The sequence below is a fragment of the Lontra canadensis genome, unplaced genomic scaffold (genome assembly GCF_010015895.1).
Source record: "Lontra canadensis isolate GAN:19392208 unplaced genomic scaffold, GSC_riverotter_1.0 scaffold12, whole genome shotgun sequence".
Taxonomy (NCBI): Eukaryota; Metazoa; Chordata; class Mammalia; order Carnivora; family Mustelidae; genus Lontra; species Lontra canadensis.
Genome location: NW_022631006.1, coordinates 18,284,876 through 18,299,398, shown reverse-complemented (window position 1 = coordinate 18,299,398; position 14,523 = coordinate 18,284,876). Strand labels below are relative to the sequence as shown.

Here is a 14,523-nt window from a genome sequence, read left to right as displayed (position 1 = left end):
ACAGGAACTGACCAAGGAGCCTTCAGGAGGGTTCACGCTAAGAAACAGAATACATGTTTACATGTTGATGGGGGCATTTATTTAGGGCAGATGACCTGTACAGGAGCCAGAGAAAGTCCTTCACGCATTTGGAAGGCCGGCTTGAGCACCATCCTTCTCTTCCCAGATCTGAGTTACCCAGAAGATCCTGGCTCTGGTAAATCTGAAATGATCGGTTCCTAAGAGTGATCCCAAGATTTGGTTCCAGTTTGACCAGATACCAAGACATTCTCTGTCCAAGGAGGCTGGGTGCACTTGAGATTGATGGATAGGACTATGTTCTGGGCACAGCTCACTTCAGAATAGGTGAACTCCCATGTGTCAACACGACCAGGGCCAATATCAGATCAGGCCATTCTCCTAAAGGCTCCCTTGAGAATAAAGTACAGATTGTTGCCAAGAGTTTGTCTGAGCCCTGTGTCCTGGTCAACTAAAACCAGTGAATCCTGGGATGCCTGCATGGCTCAGTCAGCTAAGTGTCTGCCTTCAGCTCAGGCCTGATCTCCAGGTCCTGGTATCAGCCTGTGTGGGGCTCCCTGCTCAGTGGGGAGTCTGCTTCTCCCTCTCCCTACGCCTCTCCCCTCCACTCGAACGCTCGTGCACTCTCTTTCTTTCTCAAATGAATAAATAAAAACCTTAAACAACAACAACAAAACAGTGAATCTGATCACCAGAGCCATAGAGAAGACTGCAGTTCTGGAGTTTGGTCTGTGGGCAGGGTTCTTTCACTTTTTTATACCTCTCTCCATATTGGATTATCATAATGATAGGCAGTGGAAACACAGTTAAAACACATATACCTGGAGCTTTATGGTTTTTCACCCATAATTTACCATCCTAACAGCCTTCTGGGACATGAAATTCCTATGATAGTTATCAACCTTTCCACTCTGCTTTTAAGATTTCCACATATCTGGCTCCGTAGCTCAGGGGTTAGAGCACTGGTCTCGTAAGATTTCCACATATCAAACCTTCTGAATACCTTGCATATAAATTCCAGGGGCAGCACTCCAGAATAAAATAACTTCTCAGCCCAGGACATAGAAAGCCACCAGCAACTCCACTAGAAACAGATTACCATATTAACCACAGACAGTGGAGGCCATATAACTAGCATTCTAGGAGAAATAAAGGATGGCATCTGATATCTGATCTGCTTGTCTTATGACCAGCCTCGCAAAAGACTACAGTGCCACAGAAAGGCCAGCCAGAATTCGACAGCTGCTTCTTGACAGTTGTTTCCCTCAGGGCTGTGGTATTAGATTCCTCTCTAGTCAGAGCTAAGGGAAGGGGAGCCCTCACTACTTATATGCAAGGATCCAGAGATCTTAAGCCTAGCTCACATTATTGGAGTCCTAGTTACACATTCAAGTCCCTCCCTAGAAATCAGAAAACCTGGGGTATAGCTTGGTTCTGTAGCTGACTGATCTTGGCCATGTTTTTTAATTTCTCCAGGCCTTGGCTTCCCCATTTGTTGAAGAAGAGGTAATTTCTAAAGTTCTGTGAGCTTTCCATGACTTCACTGTAAAATTACAGCAGATGTCTCAAGTTTCCTCATGTAAAATAATGCTAATCAAACCTGCAAGGTGCTCATACAGATTTAAAATATTCTATGTGGGGGCACCGACTCTTGATCTCAACTTAGGTATTGATCTCAGGACCATGAGTTCAAGCCCCATGTTGGGCTCCACACTGGACATGGAGCCTACTTAAGAAAAAAAAGTATGTATCGTACTTAGTAAGGGACAGCTGGAGCAGATGGGGAGAGATAGGTAGGCAGCTACATGACTAGCCTCACACAGGGGGCTAGGAATTCAGGTTCATAAAAATCCCAGATGTGGAAAATGTTAAGGCATACAAAACCAGAGATAAGTGAATATAATGAGATTAATGAGACTACCTCGTTTGTCTCATTTATCAGAGACAAGATATCTATCTCTTATAACGGCTACAGCTGGACCACTGAAAATTACAAAGCTTCAAAGAAAAAGTAAACATAGTGCTCAGTGGTAGAGACATCAAGATTTAAGTTTCCTAGTCAGTTCTCAAAAAGACTGCCAGTGAAATCTCACAGTGGCAACCCATTCGAGATCCCTCTCACTCTAGAGAACTTTTTTTCTCTTTTCTGTTCCCTCTCCCTTCAATTAACAAACTCACTTCATTTCACCCTTTTGTGTCCTTGAGATTCATTCTTCGATTCCGTGAGACAAGAACGCGGCAATCCTGTAACACCATGTGTGTGGAAAGGAAAAATGAGTAACTTTACTTTGGAGAAACTGGTAGATACCACTTCAGCCAGGTGATCAAGATTGATGTCACCTGTGATAAAACACATCTCTACCATGTATCCCCAAATGAGAAGGCATATGACATTGTGATATTCTTTCCCCAAATCCATAACTTCAGTCTAATCAAATGAAAAACATCAAACTCAAGTTGAGAAACATTCCACAGCATGCCTGCCGAATACTCTTCACAAGTCCCGAGTCCTGAGAGACAAAGACTGGAACCAGCAGAGATGGGAAGATACTGAGGAGATGTAACAATTAAACACAGTGCAGCATCTTGGATCATAACAGAAGAAGAAAAAACAAAACCATTAGTGGTAACACTAAAGAAATCAAAATATGTCTTTTGTAGTTTACTTAATAGTATTTTACTAACATTAATTTCTTAGATTTGATAGTTATACCACGGTTATGTAAGGTGTAAACATTAGGGGAAGCTGGGTGAAAGGCATACAGAAACTCTGTACGACCTTGCAACTCTTTTGTAAATCTAAAATTAAAATTAAAAGTTTTGAAAACTATGTGCAGTGGCTAGCTCACAGTAGGCACTTAATGAATGATGGGTGTTAGAAGCAAATGCATTGCTTCCAATAGAGTTGAATCAAAGGAAGATTTATTGATGGAAAAGACAGTGATATGAAGCCATTAACTGGGCCTGTTGGTGTCAAGAGAAACCATTCCAATCACAGATATTGCATGCTGTTGGCTGAAATATGTTATAAAAACTAGTTCTCTATCCTTGAAGAGACTTCTGGGAATTGAAATGTGCAGCTGTTCATATGCTCATTCTCTGTCCTTTGTTCTAGGGCTCAGATTGGGCTTTTCCCTGATAGCATGAGTTTCCACACCCTCGCAGCGGAATAAACCTTGTTTTCAGACCTGCTAATCTGAGAGAGGTTTTATCCACAGCAACTGATAAAAAAAGCAAAATGAAGAGCACCTTGCACTCTGCACATTTGATATTTCCATCCTCTTGTAACAATAGGCTCATCTTATCACACACTCATCTTAGTTACTAAATTACTTAGTGAGACAGCCAAGGAAAGAAGTCAGCGGGTGTGTGGCCCAGAGACGACTCCTCCCTGAGGGGCAAATCAGCCAAGATACTTTGATTGCATTAGCAAAACAGAAGGGTAAGAAATTTCTCCTTACATGGGAAAATTCATCCAACAGGCAGACAACACATTTATTAAAAGCTTTCTATGTGCTTAACCCTGAAAGTAGACTGGGGACCCAGATGGCACCTTCACAGAACTTACTGTCTTGTAAGGCAAACAGGAAGCTCATTTATAAGCTTAAATAATAAAATGTGGGTGGGAGCTATGAATTTTAAGATGGTATAGAGCAATGGGCTGGGGCTCAAATGTTTGAGGGTTAAGAAAGGAAACTTCCCCCAATCTCCTTTCCACGGTAGGGGTGAGTTTGAGAGTGGAAGTCAGTCTTTTTAGAGGCTTTTTTAGTGTAGGCAGATAGGCATGCTCTGATTGGAAACACTGTAACCATGTGATCCTGAGCGGCTCACACCTATCCCAGGGCTGACTCACAGGAGATATTCAGTAAATGCTCAAAACTGAAGGCCGGTCTGCACCAATGAGTGACTCTAGTCCAGCCTGATCTAACCCCAAAGTAATGTCAAATTTAGGTCACCTCTAACAACGTTTATTGAGTGCTTAAGACAATCCTGGCATTATTTTAAATGTTTTACATAATTAAGTTGTTTAAATTTTTTTAAAGATTTTATTTATTTGACAGACAGAGATCACAAGTAGGCAGAGAGGCAGGCAGTGAGAGGGGGAAGCAGGCTCACCGCTGAGCAGAGAACCTGATGCGGGGCTCCATCCCAGGACCCCGGGATCATGACCCAAGCTGAAGGCAGAGGCCTCAACCCACTGAGCCACCCAGGCGCCCCAAGTTGTTTAATTTTTATGATAATAACAGACTGACTATCCACATATCCACTCTATAAGTGAAAAAACTGAGCCATAGGAAAAAAGGAAGAAGTAACTCACCTAAAGTTACACATGCACAGCCAGCAAGCAGGAAGCCCAGACTTTGAACCCAGGCAATCAGCCTTAAGGCTGCCCTCCCCTGTCCTGCCTCTCCAAGAGTAGTAGTAAAGGTCCTTGGGCATTTCCTTAGGAAACAGGAGGACAGGCTGAGGGTCCCTACATGCAGCAGCTCCAGACACAGGTCTCCTTAAAGCTGTAGCCCTAGCGATCATGAGCCTGGTAATCCTCCCTATTTCAGCAGTCACTCCCTACCTCCTCTCATAGCTCTAGCCTTGGGCTGGTGAGACTGGTCACGTGGGAAGAGGCAGGGCTACAAGTCTAGGACCAGCGGCCACTGAGCCACAAGTGGAATGTAGCCATCTGACAGCCCAGGCAATAGCTACCGTGGGTTCAACACAAAGCGGAAGCCAGGCAGGCAGTTCTGTTCCCCAGAGCCACTTGTGTTCTTATCTGAGAGCCCTGAAACCAATTTTTGGAATGACCTCCCCTGGGACTCAAAAGGGAACCAGATTCAGTAACCGATTCCACTTCTGAATCAGTTGCCTAATGTGCTGTGCCTGCACAGTCTACTCAGGTGCACTTTTTGTAGCAAATTTGGTCCAGTGTTTATTTTGGGGGTGGGGAGAGACAAGAGGTGTCTAGGTCAAGTGGGCAAGAAAGAGACAGACATTCTTCTCAACTGGGGACTCTGCTGAGCAGCATTTTCCACCCAGACAGCTCCACCAAACACTGACACCATAACATTCTGTAAGAGATGCAAATCCAGCTGAATAATGTTCTGATATCCTAGAGTTTTAGAAAGTAAAAATTATGTTCTCAACCATGTCTAGAATATTCCCCCAGAATTCAGGATCTCACATTCACCCTGGCTACCTTTTTTCTCAGTACTGTTCTCCATTCATTTGGTGGCTGATGAGTGGACAAAAGTCCATGTCCCGACTCAGTAACACATGAGCAGTTCTTTGCTACTTTTCGGCGTCCAACCTCCTCAAACATTCCCCTTCCGCCTCCCAACGACACCAGCACTCAATAACCACGCGGAAACGTCCCCAGCGGAGTCCTTCTCGCCTCATGCGTCGTCTGGCTGCCCCGGAGCCTCCCTGGCTCTCATACTCCTCTTCTTCCTTCATGTCTATTTTTAGTTTTCCTGGCTCAAGCTTCTCCAGGTCCCTGAAACACAACCCTCTCTCTCCCCTCTGCCTCTCCCTCTGGCATGTGAGCTGACGGCAGGAGCCCCCAGAAATCCTCCTGCCTCCTGCCTCGGGAAAACCTCCGACTTCGGGATCACCACTCGGCTTTAAGGATGGACAGAAGCTGGATGACCTTCTGACGGGCTCTAGCTCCGAATGTGGATGTGGACGTTTTTCTCTCAGATGACAGAATCACTCCAACTTCCCCTTGGCCGTTGCTTCCCTCCCCTGCAGGGAGCTGTACCTTGTTTTCTTTGAAAAAACAAAACAAAACATTTTTTCCCCAATTTGCCTGCCATGCCAACCGTCATTAGCGCATCTGTAGCCCCACGGACGGGGGCTGAGCCCAGGTCCCCGGGGCCGATTCCCCCGCCAGGCGAAGGTAAGACCACCGAGGCCGGGGGCACAAACCCAAGTGGCATCTATTCGGCCATCATCAGCCGCAATTTCCCCATTATTGGAGTTAAAGAGAAGACATTCGAGCAGCTTCACAAGAAATGTCTGGAAAAGAAGGTTCTTTATCTGGATCCTGAGTTTCCACCCGATGAGACCTCTCTCTTTTACAGCCAGAAGTTCCCCATCCAGTTCATCTGGAAGAGACCTCCGGTGAGTAGCTCAAAGACTTGGCTTTTTTCCCTCAGAGAGGTCCTGGCCCTCAGCACCTCCCCGCAGCTCCACAGTGCGCATGGGCAGGAGGTCCTCAGTGCGTGTGGGCCGGAGGTCCGCAGTGCGCATGGGCAGGAGGGGGAAGGTTCCTGGCTGCAGGCCCCCGGGCCCCCGTCCTTAGAAGCCGAGTCCGTTCTCACTGTTGATCTCTTTTTCTGAGAAACATCTTGCTTTGTATAGTGGGAACCCAGTATAATTCATCCTATAAAAGTAAATATCCTTTTCTCAGAACAAGTCTCTTTAAGAGTCCATTTCTTGGGCTAAAATCATGAGGTTGTTCCTTTGTCAATAGCCATGACTTTCTGCAACACAGAAGCCCTGGGAAGAGGGGAGTAGCTGGCAAAGACCTGTTTTCCTCGCATAAAATGTTAGGGCGAGAAGGAGAAATCCTAGTAATCATTTTTGTCCACATACCTCACCCCACAAATGAGAAAGGCACACTGAGGAAAGTACATCGAGAGATGGCATGATAGCCTGGATTAAAATCCCTTCTCTTTAGGTAATTCTTCCAGCCTCCAGGTTTCATTTACTGTGATCAGATGGAAAATCCTATCCCCCCCCCTCCCTTCTCTGATCAGACCTCCCATATGATTCTTATTTTTAATTCAAGGAATTTGGGAGCATCTGCTAGAGCCAGAAAATGGGCAACTAGGAAGACAGCAGTGAACAAGAAAGACAAAAATTGGGGCACCTGAGTGGCTCAGTCGGTTAAGCTTGATCTTGATTTCCTCTTAGGTCATGATCGCAGGGTCCTGGGATGGAGCCCCACAGCACTGGGCTCCACTCTCAGCGGGAAGTCTGCTTGAGATCCACCCCCCCCCTCCGCCCCCTCTCCCTCCCAAATAAATAAATAAATAAAATTTTTTAAAAAGATTTTTATTTATTTATTTGAGAGAGAGACAGTGAGAGAGAGCATGAGCGAGGAGAAGGTCAGAGAGAGAAGCAGACTCCCCGTGGAGCCCGGATCCCCCCAGGACTCCAGGATCATGACCTGAGCCGAAGGCAGTTGTCCAACCAACTGAGCCACCCAGGCGTCCCAAATAAATAAATAAAATTTTTTAAAAATATTTTATTTATTTACTTGACAGAGAGAGAGTGAGACCAGAGTAGGCAGATAGGCAGGCAGAGAGAGGGGAAGCAGAGCCCTGCTGAGCAGAGAGCCGGATGCAGGGCTCAATCCCAGGACCCTGAGATCATGACCTGAGCTGAAGGCAGAGGCTTAACCCACTAAACCACCCAGGTATCCCGATAAATAAATATTTTTTAAAAAGAAAGAAAGATAAAAATTCCTGCTCTCCTGGACTCCAGAATCCTGAAGGGAAGGCTGTCAAGAGAGAACATTCAGTTGCTATGGGATCAGAAGGCAAGGGGAGCTAACCCCATTCAGGGAGAAAACTGATACCACCCCCCCACCCCCAGGAGATCACTGAAGCTAAGGCCCAGTGCTATTCATTAGCTTAATCAAGTTACTCTGGGACCTGGTGTCATTGATTAGCCATGTTTTTCTTTCTAACCTGAGATCAAATGTCCAATGCTGTACTCACCCTATGTGTTCCCCAAGGTTCCTTTCCTCTCCTAACAATTCTGTGGTAAGGCCTGTGACTGCCCTGAGGACCCTCAGTTTGGAAGAAAGGACTAGCAAGAGCTTCATTCTGCAGCCCAGTCACTGTCCTGCTGCCAGAGAACTGGGACATGTCACATCCCTGTTGGAATATCTTCAATGACACTCTTCTCCCCTCCCTGCATGCCTTCAGGATAAGTCCAAACTCCTTAGATGAGCTACAGGCCCTCCCATGCTGGCCCCAGCCTACCTGTCCATGTCATTTTCACCCTTTCCTCCTGGAGCCTGATGCATTCAGCTGCTTTGTTTTTCCCAGATCCTGTACCTCAAGGCCTTTGTTTATGCTCTCTGTCTGGAATGATCTTGTTTTTATCTGATCTGCTCCGCTCACCCTCTCTCCACTGCTCAGTTATCACTTCTTTCAAGCTTTCACACATCTCTTCCCCATCTGCTGAGAACAAGAACCATTCCTGGTCATCTCCAGACCTACTTAGCCAAGAAAGGACCAGGCCCACAGTGGGTAATCAGCTGTGGAAGATGAATGAAAACCCACAGCTGAGGGTGTTGAGCACCAAGAGATAAGGGCTGCCCAGCACTCCAGGGTGTGGAGAGGAGAAGAGGGAGGGGGTGTTCCTAGAATCTTTTTTTTTTTTTTTTTAAAGTAGGCTCCATGCCCAGCGTGGAAACCAACGCAGGGCTTGAATTCATGACCCTGAAATCAAGACATGAGCTTGAGCTTGAATTGGACACTAGCCGACTGAGCCACCCAGGTACCCCCTAAAAACCTTTTCTAATACAACTGTAGACGGCGGGGAAAAAACCCTTACAAGTGCTGTTTTTAGTGAAATCATGAGTGGATTTTAGTCTTAAAAGCTAGACTTGCATATTAATAAGAACAATGTAAGGGTCTATTATGCTCTAGGTGCTAAGTCAGTCCTAAAATTTATGCTGTCATTGCTAGTGTGACATTGGGGGCACCAGAAGACCTGTCTGTTTCAACCTGTGCTCCCATCACCAACACCCCCTCACGTACAAGTGAAGTGATTAAGGTCCAGAAAGGGTAACCACACAAGTTGGTTGCAATTGAAACAGTGAAATGATTCCAGAACTTTCTGAAGTGTAAAGCACTTCTTGGTGATGTAAGTTTCCCATGCATTCCTTATACATCATAATCTTTACCAGGTTTAAGCAGTCTGAAACGGAGACTGTGTCCTAGGAGAGGCCCTTCCTGTTTTTACTATCTGAGGCACAGAATCACTGAAAGCCAATGTGAATATTTCTTTGCAATCAGTACATATTACAATTGGATGGTGGTGGTGGTGATAAGGGAAGAACTATTCAAGCCAGCTAAAATTCTAGTTAAGATGAGGCTGCATTTTCAGCATTTCCCTCTTCAAAGAGGGGAGAGCCAGGCCACCTGTCCAGGCACACCTATAATCTCTTCTCACTCACTCACCAATACTGCCTCACTGCTTTTCCTCCTCTACTAGAGAGCTTCATGCATTGAGTCTCCAAACTGATGCCTTTTGCCCTTCCTTCTATGATCTATTTCTGGAATCCAAAAGCAAACCATACAACACTTTCCAATTGTTGAGCCAAATTTTCTTGATTACAAACCCTTAGAGAGAAGAGAATGGCTTCTAGAACAGGGCCTCTGGGAAACTGATTACTCTTGCCCAATTTCATCAGGGAAATGCAAATCAAAACCAATGAAATATCACTTTGTTAGAACAGCTAGAATCAAAAAGACATGGAAATAACAGTTGTTGGCGAGGATGTGGAGAAAAAGGAACACTTGTGCACTGTTGGTGGGAATGTAAATTGGTACAGTCACTGTGGAAAACAGTATGGAGCTTCCTCAAAAAATTAAAAAGAGAAATGCATTATGATCCAGTAATTCCACTACTGAGTATTTATCCAAAGAAAACAAAAACACTAATTCAAAAAGATATATGCACCTGTATGTTTACTGCATATTATTTACAAGAGCCAAGTTATGGAGGCAACTCAAGTGTATACACACACACACACAGACGCATGCGCGCACACACACACACACACACACACACACACACAGAGGAATATTACTCAGCCATAAAAAAGAATGACATCTTCCCATTTGCAACAATGTGGATGGACCTAGAGAGTATAATGCTAAGTGAATAAGTCAGACAAAGAAAGACAAATACCAAATGATTTCCCTCAACTGTGGAATCTAAGAAACAAAACAAATGAACAAACAAAGAAATAAAGAGACACACAAAAAGGCTCTTAAATACAGACAACAAACTGGTGCTTACCAGGAGGAAAGTGGGTTGGGGGATGAGTGAAATAGATAAAAGAGATTAAGAGGTAAAATTTATAAAATTATAAAATAAGTAAGTCATTGAGATGAAAAGTACAACATAGGGAAGATAGTCAATAAGATTGTAATACTGTTGTTTGGTAATAGATGGTGACGACACTTAATGAGGTAACATTGAGGAATGTGTAGAATTGTTGAATCATTACATTGTAAGCCTGATACTCATATAACACTGTATGTTAATTATATTTCAATTTAAAAAAACAAAATAATAATAATAAATAAGGGCACCTGGCTGCTCCATTGGAAGAACATGTGACCCTTGACCTCGGGGTCATGAGTTTGAGGCCCACACTGGATGTAGATATTACTTAAATAAATAAAAATTTTAAAATAGCAAAAATAATAAATAAATCATTACATTTTTCAAGTCAGGTCTTGTCACCACTACAAAATTACCTTTGATATTTTTTAAAGATTTTATTTACTTATTTGACAGAGATCACAAGTAGGTAGAGAGGCAGACAGAGAGAGGGGGGAAGCAGGCTCCCCACTAAGCAGAGAGCCCGATGTGGGGCTCAATCCCAGGACCCTGGGATCATGACCTGAGCCGAAGGCAGAGGCTTTAACCCACTGAGCCACCCAGGCGCCCTTGATTTTTTTTTATAGATAGTTAGTGAAGTGTCCTTAACAAAATATGAATCCTTAGCATGACAGACTCTAGCTTTTCTCTTCATGAAGAGAACTCTTAAAGAAAAATTGGGAAGATTCTAATATTTACAGAAAGAATAATTTCTCTCTGGAGGTGGACATGATGGTTGTTTAGTGGGGGAAAAAAAGAAAAAAAAATGCTAGTTTATTTACAAGACAGAAGGAGTCAGAATAGAAACCAAAGTGGGGTGGGGGGGAAGCAACAGGGCAAGAGGCCACATACCCCAGGGTCATCCCTCCACTTGACCTGATACCCAAAGACATCTTTTTTTTTTTTTTTTAAGATTTTATTTATTTATTTGTAAGAGCGAGCGAGAAAGCACAAACGGTGGGAGAGGCAGAGGGAGATGGAGAAGCAGATTCCCTCCTGAGTAGGGAGCCCAACGTGGGACTCCATCCCAGGACCCTGGGATCATGAACTGAGCTGTAGGCAGATGCTTAACCAACTGAGCCACCCAGGTGCCCTGCCACCCAAAGACATCTTTACTCATGAACTTGTGAAAAGCCTGAGGCAAGTAAAAAGTAACTTACTGGTAAAGGGAGGAAGTTAAAACCTTCAGTTACACAGACAGGATGAGCCAGCACACCTAGAAACCAGAGTGTGGAAAGCACAGTAGTGGGGAAGGAGAGAGGCGTACAGAAGCACACTGCCAGGAACCCCCCTGAACGCTGGTGGGGGGTAGAGGCTCTCTCCTCTCAGAGGCTATGAAGTGGGAGTTCCAGATTTCTGAGAATCTGTGAGCCCCAGCTAACACCTGGAGAGTGCCCTGCTTAAGAGAAGCTGACACGTGGTGCAGCCACTGGGGAAAACAGTATGAGCTTACTCAAAATGTTAAAAATAGAACTGCCCTACGACCCAACAATTGCACTACTGAATATTTACCCAAAGAATACAACACTAATTCAAAGGGATACATGCACCCCTATGTTTATAACAGCATTATTTACAATAGCCAAGAAATGGAAGCAACCCAAGTGTCCATCCATAGATGAATGGAAAAAGAAGAAGTGGGGTATATATGCAACGGAATATTATTCTAGCATTAAAAAAGAATGAACTCTTACAATTTGCAACGACGTGGATAGAGCTAGAAAGTATAATGCTAAGTGAAATAAGTCAGAGAAAGACAAATGCCATATGATTTCATTCGTATGTGGAGTTTAAGAAACAAATCAGCAAATGGGGAAAAAAGAGACAAATTAAGAAATAGATTCTTAATTATCAAAACAGACTGGGGGCTACCAGAGGAGAGGTGGGTAGGGGATGGGTAAAATAGGTGGTGGGGATTAAGGAGGACAATTGTCGTGATGAATACCAGGTGATGTATGGAATTGTGGAACCACTGTACTGTACACATGAAACTAACATTACACTGTATGTTAACTGGAATTAAGATCAAAACTTAAAAAGCCCAAGCAAAACAGAAGAAGAAGAAGAAGGAGCTGACACTTCCTTTACCATATTCAACCCAACTTCAAGTCTAAATAATCACCATCACAACTTTTAGAAGTTTATTATATCCCCCGAACACAGTATTGAAACTGCTATCAAAAACTTATAAATGTTAGGATGGTTTGGGATGTTTGGTAATAGCTTTCAGCCATTCCAGGAAGATGGGTTCCTTCCCTGAATTCAAAGTTTTGAAGGGAAACAGACACCCTCAGCCCCTTCGATAACCTGCTTATATTCTATGCGTACCTCTCATGGCCTGAATGTTCATCCTTACTTCTAGCCAGAAATCTCCTGGCCACAACTTTTGCACCTTCTCTCTAGTCTGACTCAGAAGATAATGAAATAGAGTCAGCAGATTTCCTGTACATAGTCATACTCCTTGTTTGTGAATAATCTTATCCTTCCTCTAGATGTTCCAGATCAAAGAGTTATAAATCTCTAACTTTACCCTGTAAATGTGGTTTTTCCAACACGGGGGAGGTCAGTGCCATGATCTATATACAGCCAATCCTCATTATTCATGGATTCTGAATTTACCTACTCACTAAAATTAATTTGTAACCCTAAAATCAGCATTTATGGTGTTTCTGTGGTCATTTGCAGACATGCATGGGGCAGTGAAAAATTTGAGTCGCCCCCTAGGCACATTCCCAGATGAAATCAGGGTGACACTGGGCTTTCTCATCTTAGCTCTCATACTGTAAACGGGTGTCCTTTTCATAATCTACATAGAGTCCCGTTTTTCACATTTTTTGCACTTCTTATCGGTGATTTCCTCTGTTTAAAATATGAAGTGCTGTCTTGTGTTCCTAAGTGCAAGAAAGCCAGGGTGTGCCTTAGGGAGAAAAGAAATGTGTTAGAGTCATTCACACTGAAATTTTGGTGCTGTTTGCTGTGAGTTCAAAGTTAATAACTCAGTAAAATATATTAAATAAGATGTCTTTAAACAGAAACACACTGAAGAATGTGTACTCATCAGTTGATAAAAATGTGGCTAGACACTCACAGGAATCTAATCCTGTATTTCCTCCAAGAGCAATGATTCCGTACTCACTAATTCAGCATTCACAGCACCACTGTAGAACATAACTACCATGAATAACAAGAATGGATTGTAATTTCTATGTTCTCTGTATCCTTTTTTTAAACATTTTATTTATTTTTTTGACAGAGAGAGACACAGTGAGAGAGGGAACACAAGCAGGGGGAGTAGGAGAGGGAGAAGCAGGCTTCCAGCGGGGCAGGGAGCCCAGTGCGGGGCTCCATCCCAGGACCCCGGGATAATGACCTGAGCCGAAGCAGCCGCTTAACAACTGAACCACCCAGGCGTCCCTGTTCTCTGTATTCTTAAACATCACAACTTAAAACAATACCCTATTAAGGGTATGATTAGCAGGAAACCTTACATTTTTTTTAATCCATTACGTCATGATTTTTTTGATGTTCGAATTGTTTCATCTTTGGACAGTGGGAGGCCCCTACAAGCTACCTGTGTCATTTGTTGTGCCCCCAGTCATCTTTTTTTTTTTTTTAAGATTTTATTTATTTGTGAGAGACAGTGAGAGAGAGCACAAGCTGGGGGGAGGGGCAGAGGGAGAGAGTGAAGCAGGCCATTTTCAGGTCTCAGTTTCCTCATCTATGAAAAGAATATTGAAAACCAGAAAATCCTTACTTCCATAGAGTTGTTGTAAGGATTAAATGGCATGTTGTAAATGACATACTGAGCACAGTGAATGAATAAAGAATGATGATGGTAAATCAAAGGCAAAATGAGGTACCCCATTGAGAGTCAGCCCACTCTCAACTGAGTAGTCATGATGGTACCATGGTGCGGTGGGGTGGGGGAGGTAAGTTCTGGTGAAAGTGAAAATTCAGTAAATAATTAAGACTGCTTCCCCTTATATTCCACAAGACAGCAGCTCCTCCTGACTGTGACAGAGTTGTAGATACTATAGTGAGGAAGCTGAAATAACTTAGCAGTAAAGTGCTGGAAATGGGAAGGTCAGGGACAGAAATAGCCAAAATGTATGAAAAGATGCGTTTTCCTGATTATGAATGAGGCAGAGCATCTGTTCATATTCATGTATTTCTTGACCATTTGTTATCTCGCTGTCCATTAAGTACCTGTCTTTGCTAGTTTTTCTATTGAGTTGGTCTTGTTCAACTTGAATTATAGACATCTTTGGATACTGATTGCTTATTGGTTAGATGTGTTATAAATATCTTCTCGAGGTCCCTGGGTGGCTCAGTCTGTTAAGCATCTGACTTCATCTCAGGTCATGATCTCCAGAGGCCTTGGAT

General features: G+C 43.6%; 1 protein-coding gene across 3 annotated transcripts in view; it reads left to right on the top strand.

Moving 5' to 3' along the window:
* Positions 1-5,791: 5,791 nt before the first annotated feature.
* The window catches only part of CAPN3 (calpain 3), a 48,749-nt gene continuing 40,017 nt past the window's right edge, over positions 5,792-14,523 (top strand). For all 3 annotated transcript variants that reach the window (XM_032856736.1, XM_032856735.1, XM_032856734.1), the window contains exon 1: positions 5,792-6,132. In XM_032856736.1, the coding sequence (XP_032712627.1) occupies positions 5,824-6,132 (309 nt within the window). In that variant the 5' untranslated portion in view covers positions 5,792-5,823. The remainder of the gene's footprint in view (positions 6,133-14,523) is intronic.